Raw genomic sequence first — 6,702 nt, forward strand, 5'->3', positions numbered from 1 at the left:
GAAGAAGAATAGGAAGAAGAACGTGCAGCAAGAAGAAGAAGAAGAAGGTGCAATGAAAACGTGCAATAACGATTGAAGAAGGAGAAAGAGAAGGCAAGAAACGAAAGAAAAGAAGAAGAAGAGGAAGAGGAAGAAGAACGTGCAGCAAGAAAAAGAAGGAGATGCAGTGAAAACGGTTTGAAGCGCGTTAATATAAATGACTTGTAAAGACTTGTATAAAAAACACTTGTCTGTAGAGAATTTCTCTTTATTGTTTTTGTTTCTATCCTGCTCCAAAACATAAGTCAGGTTCAATTAAAGAGGCTCAATCTAAAAAGATGGTATTTATTGACTATTCGACCTCTACTAAGAAGTCGGAGTCGACACCAACAAGCAATCAGCACTTATTTATTCAAATGAATAACTGCCTCCTTAAATCTCTTACTCACTTTTAGAAGAGAGATCCCAACATTCCTAAGATAAAGGAATGGTTATCCATCATCAGAAGTGAAACTATTTCAGCGATAGTTATTGATTCCTTCTCTATAAATACACTGACACCCTCAGGTAAACTTAAGTTCCAATACACTTAAAACCTGCTTAATTCTTTGTTGACTTAGGCATCGGAGTGTCTTGCAGGTACCACTCCCCACCTATTCAAATGCATTCGTACAACTCAGACAGCGGCTCCTCAGTGTGAACAAGTCAGATACCACCATCCTACATTGTTTGAGCCTTCTATCTGAACCCAATCATCCAATTTTAGATCACCCCAGTACCGTTTTTAACAAGTGTCATATTCTCAAAAAATTAATTAATTAAAAGAATATATATAAATCTTTATGATAAAGTTAAATTAAATTAAATTTATTGTTTTTAAGGCTGTGAATTAACTGCAATAATGAAAATAATGATTTCTATTTTCTGTTATTTTTTAAAAATGGATTATATATTAATTGACAAATACTTTAAATAAAGAGTAATTATTTAAATTCACCTTTAAAATTTTTAAAATTAGATACTTTGATCTTTTATATTTTAAAATACACAAAATAAATTTTAATATTTATTTTCGTTAGACAATTTTATCTTTCTCTAATTTGATTTTAAAAGTGATCTATAAATCAATCTTTAAAAAATTTTAAAATTTTTAAAATAGTTATTTCGATTAAATAGATCAAATTAAAAAAAAAAGACAATAATGTCGGACAAAAATAAACATTAGAAACTCAATATTTTAAAGAATTTAGCTACTATGTGTTATTACTATTAATAAAAAAATTTAAATGTTTTTATTTAATAAATATAAAAAAATTTACATTAAAAAATTAATTTTTTATATTTTTTAAAAAAAATTTAATTTATAAATTTAATGAAAGATACATAATAGATAAATTCTTAAAATCTGGATAACTAAAATGTGGGAATGGATTCTCTCAATTATTGAGTGTAAAGTGTGATTTCTAATTTTTTATTATTTTCTTTTTTATATTTATTTTTTGTTCTACTTATAAAATTAATAGTAAAAAATCACACTTTATTCTCTCGATTGTTAAAAAAAATTGAAATCATCCCTCCCTAAAATGTCCCACTTAAGATAACGATTTGGGTAATTAAAAGCATGTTTATAAGACCGAATTCCTACCTTGTCGCTTTAAGTTACTGAATCAGCAAATGAGAAATACAGTTAGGTTCTAGAAATGGAGGATCACTTTCGGGTTGAAACAATTGTGAAGTTCACATGGACCATAAAAAATTTCTACGAGTTAGTAGAATGCAGGGGGCTCCACTCCGAAACCTTCTTCACTGGGTCCTATGCATGGTATATATTATTTCAATTTATATGCATGCATGCACTTTCAAAGTTTTCATTCATATTTTTTTAATCTATCAATAACCATTTTTAATGATTCCTTTAAATCTGATTATTGTAGGCGGATTATGATAACCCCAAAAGCTGCCAACACCGGAAAAGGCTTGTCAATTTATTTGGATGCTGTGTACATTGCTAATGCCAAAACCAGATATGCTGGCTTCAAGTTGTCTCTAATTAATGAATTCTGTCGCAAAAAGACCAAAACTAGGACAAGTATATCTTTCTTAATCTTTTTTTTAGCAATGCTAAGTAATTTTTTTTTTAACATAAAAGAGATGTAGTTTATATTTTTATTTATCAGAATTTTACACATATAAATCGATATCGTTTATAGCTATATTTTTTTAGAATTTATACACATAAATTATTAAAATTTATTTGTTAAAGATAATTTAGTATTTATGCTGATTAAATAATAGCCAAATATACTAAAAATTAATGGTTTCTAAATTTTTTTTTGCCTCTTCACTTTCAATTGCTTGAAATCTGTGGTATCATGCTGTTAGCTTCAATTATGTGTACTATTCTTATGAATATAGGGTTTCCATTTGAAGCATAAATAATTATATTTCTACATGATTTAATTTGCAAATACTAGCATTTACCAGAGGATTCATATATTAGACACCGTGCGTTTATAGAATTTAATTTAATTTTCTCCAAATTTATTGTCATTATTTTATAAGTATGAATATATTTTATACCATTATTTTTACTACTTTTAATGTATGATTTTATTTTGGCAGAGAACAAGCACTTGTTCAGCTCAGAGAATGTTAAATTTGGTTACAAATCGTTTATATCTTCAGATGAATTTCTAAGTCCTAACAATGGGTTTCTTGTGGATAACACATGCACCATTGTTGCTGAGGTTTTTGGATATGATGATCAAAATACAGATACTAATGATGATAACTACCAACATGATGAAAATACAGATACTAATGATGATGAATCTCCTAAGGATAATGTGTTAGTGGATTTCAAGGGTCTATGCAGAATAGAAAAAGAGTTTGTTCAATTGTTGGAAAAAGTATGTTCAAGGCGTCCAAATCTTGTTGAAAGCCATAAAAAGAGGAACATGAGTCAAAAGTTCAATGAATGGTCATTCACAACATTAGGGAAAGTGTTGCAATTTCTTAAGACTAAGAAAGTGAAGGACATGATGAACGATGATGCTTGTAAAGAGCTTCAAGATTTGTGGGAGGAACTTGAGATAGTTAAGTTTGATGATTTGAGTTGGTTGAAAAGGAACATGTTGAATCTGCATTGGGTACCAAAAATTATATGGAGAAGAGAGGAATGAAGGTGAAAAGGCTTAAGGGTACTGTAGTTGCTCTGGAGGGTGAGGTGAAGAGCCTTAAAGAAAAAATGATTGTTGCAGGGAGAGGTCTTGAAAAAGCAAGAAGGGAATTAGTGAAAGAGGAAGAAGGCTATGTAGCTAGAGATTTGAATGATGAGCTAGCATGTGAAATACTCTAATAGCATAACATATCTTCTTGTTAACTCATAATTTATTATTTATATATCTTTTATATCACATTTTCACCTTTCTCTGTTGAACCATCTAATAATAAAGGTAGAAGTTTTTACTAGCTTGATTATCAAATATCAATGACAATTTTCTAAGCAATAAACGAACACATTATTATCACGTTGGTATTAATTAATTGTGAATAAAAATAATAAATTATACTGATTATATATCATTACTCTTTTTTTACTCACTTTTTCTACCAAATTCCCATCTCCTCCACTATTTTATGTCCCTTATTTTTCCCTGTCATAGTAAACAATTGGCCGCATCTTTTTTTTTTCTTTTTCTTTTTTCAGTTTTGATCACATTATTCTCATTAGTTTATACACACTAGGCCACTATATATAAAAATATTACTATTCTTACTTTTGAAGTGCCAAGAGAAAAACTTTCTAGACTCTTTCAATTGTTGTTATTAATTATTATATGTCGTTGCATTGAAGCACTCCGAAGCAGGTCGTATATATGGAGTTCAAACTTCAAATAAACTCTGAATTTTACCCAATTCTGGATTACTTTTCATATATATATATATATAAACTAATAACAACATTCTATATATATTTCAAATGTTCAATGAAAGATCGGATAGAAATATGTAAAGATTAATAATTAATCACAATTCACAAGTAGTGCCGTAGCCCGTAGTGTAGTTGTTTTCGATGCATGGGAAATGAACATCTCAATTTTGAACTACGAAAAAATTTCTCTACTTAACTATTGGAGGCATTTTCATTTATTACAAGTTTTCTATTTACGATGAAACCAAAGATAATTGCTTCATGTATTTATCAGATATTTTTTTCAAAAAAAAACAAGAGTCATATTTTCAATAGAATTATTAATAGTTAAGAGTATAAATATTTATAGTAAAATTAAAATAAATTAAATTTATTAATTTTTCAAGGCAATAAATTAAATAAGATGCAACGGAAATCATAATTTCATTTTTTTTTTAAACAAAAAAGAAAATTTGATGATTAGTTGAAAAATGTTTAAAAAATCAATGGGGGTGGCAATTATTCTCTTTTAATAATGGTTTATCTAAAAGGCATTGCCATTAATTAAAGGAACAAGAAATTAAAAGTTTACCTAAAAAAACGTTACATTTCAAGTATCAAGTTACGCAGCTTATTAGGTTGTTCCACTCACATATATAAAACAAGATAACCCCGAAGCTTCGCTTCTTAACAAAAGTCTTTACTTAATTATAAGGAAATGTTGAATCAAGAAGCAAACCTGGAAACAGTTGTGAAGTTCACATGGACTATAAACAACTTCTCTCAAGAACTGAAGAACTGCAAGATGCTCTATTCTCAGACGTTCTTCGCTGGTGCTAATCCATGGTACGGTGCTTGCAACTGAATAATTAACTCCTACTTTAATATTTGGAGTGCTTTAATTTTTTTACTTTTTTTTAATCATGTTTAGGAGGCTATTGTTATACCGTGAAGGTGACGACGACGAGGACGAAGATTACGAAGAAGAAGAAGAAAAAGGATTGTCAATTTATTTTGTTGCTGTGGATTCTGCTATTCATGTTGAGCGGATCCTATGTTGTTCAAGATTCAAGTTGTCCTTAATTAATCAAATTGATTGCAAGATGACGAGAACCAAGACAACTAGTAAGTGACCAACATTTTTTTTTAATTTTGTGATTTTCTATTTTTTTTATTTGCTTTACGCTAGAAACATGCATTAAACTTCTAATCTTTTTTAAAAGAGGAGTGTTAGTAGCCAGCAACTTTTATGTTTTGTAACTATTAATTGGTTATCAATAGTGTTTTTAATAGTATTTTTAATGGTGAGAGATTACATCCAATAGTGGGAGATTACTCATCTTTCTTTTAATGGTTAAGTATTGACCATAAAACACAAAAATTGCTGCCTCTTAGATTTTTCCTTTTTAAAAACAAGAGGGGTATGTATGCGAATATCATCATCCATATACTTTTCCTTATTGTTATCAAGGGCATGTTTATTTGATTGAGTGTAAATAACTTGTATGAAAATTTGCTTATAAGAATATCGTGGAATCATGCACCGATATAGATGCTCCGACGATGATCATTCAAAAAATCATATCTTATTATTCTTTTTTCATTATCAAAAATTTCAAACTAAAAAGGTCACCTTATAGCCGGAGAACTAACTATTTGTTAATAAATAATATAAATTATACAAAAATTTTATTTATATTTTAAAAATTAATTACTAAAATCAGTCATATTATATTTAATTTATTTTTAATATGTATTTTATATTTTTATATTTTATCAATGACTAATTTTAATATATCTATATTTGGCCCAGTTAAAAATCATATTGCTTGAAATTGTGATATATTGTGTTAAGATATGACTTTAGTTTTCTTTAAACCCTATCTGCCACACTGATAATACATTAAATACTACAAGACTAAGTCATTAATCTACTTAAGCTTAGTTACACAAATAATATTGATTAATCTAGTATTTATTCTCATAACCTACATTCAATTTTATATTATTCTTCCTAATTCACATTGTCACCTACCGAACTCCATAGCATGCATTCCCATTAATTCATAATGTCATTTTCATTACTACATTTTGAAGAGATAGTATTCAATAATCTTAATACAATTTATCGTCATCAAAAGAATTTCTTACCTTTAATTTGTTTTGTCATTTTTCCAGGTGATGATATCTGTATTGATTTCTTAAAAAGCCATGTTAGAATGGGTTGTTCATCGTTCATAACTTTTGACAAATTTCTCGACTCCAAAAATGGGTTTCTTGTAAACGACTCGTGCGTCATTGTTGCCGAAGCTTCTGTGAATAACAATGCCTCGCTTGGGAGCAGGTTAATAGATTTAAATGGTGGAGGGAAAATCGGAAAAGTTCATCTTGAATTGCTCGATAAAGCATGTTCAAAGCACCCTTCTCTTATTGAAAGCCTTATAAAGAGTAGCCAAAGGTTCATTGAAGGTGGATTCACAGCTTTGGGAAGAGTTCTTCATTTTCTCAAGACTAAGAAAATGAAGGATATGATGAATGACGATGCTGCTCGTAAAGAGCTTCAAGATTTATGGGATGAAGTTGAGAGAGTTGGATTTGATGATTTGACATGGCTTGAGCCTCATGTTAGATCAGCACTGAGTATGAAAGATTATATTCAGAGAGAAGAGGTAGTGACAAAGCTTAAGGGAAATGTGGTTGATCTTGAAGACAGGGTTAAGAGGGCAAAACGGGAATTGGAAATTGCTGAAAAAGACTTTGATAAGAGAGATTTGAATGATGCATTAGCTCATGGAATATCCTATCTCTAA

General features: G+C 29.1%; 1 protein-coding gene and 1 pseudogene across 1 annotated transcript; both read left to right on the plus strand.

Moving 5' to 3' along the window:
* Positions 1–1,679: 1,679 nt before the first annotated feature.
* LOC107627968 (MATH domain and coiled-coil domain-containing protein At3g58210-like) lies at positions 1,680–3,337 on the plus strand (annotated as a pseudogene).
* Positions 3,338–4,610: 1,273 nt separating this feature from the next.
* LOC148575447 (uncharacterized) lies at positions 4,611–6,702 on the plus strand. Its single transcript, XM_088506238.1, has 3 exons — positions 4,611–4,738; positions 4,824–5,017; positions 6,071–6,702. The coding sequence occupies exons 1-3, from the start codon at positions 4,611–4,613 to the stop codon at positions 6,700–6,702; spliced, it is 954 nt and encodes a 317-aa protein (XP_088362364.1).

Source organism: Arachis ipaensis, chromosome B2 (assembly GCF_059453495.1).
Source record: "Arachis ipaensis isolate K30076 ecotype BB chromosome B2, ASM5945349v1, whole genome shotgun sequence".
Lineage (NCBI taxonomy): Eukaryota > Viridiplantae > Streptophyta > Magnoliopsida > Fabales > Fabaceae > Arachis > Arachis ipaensis.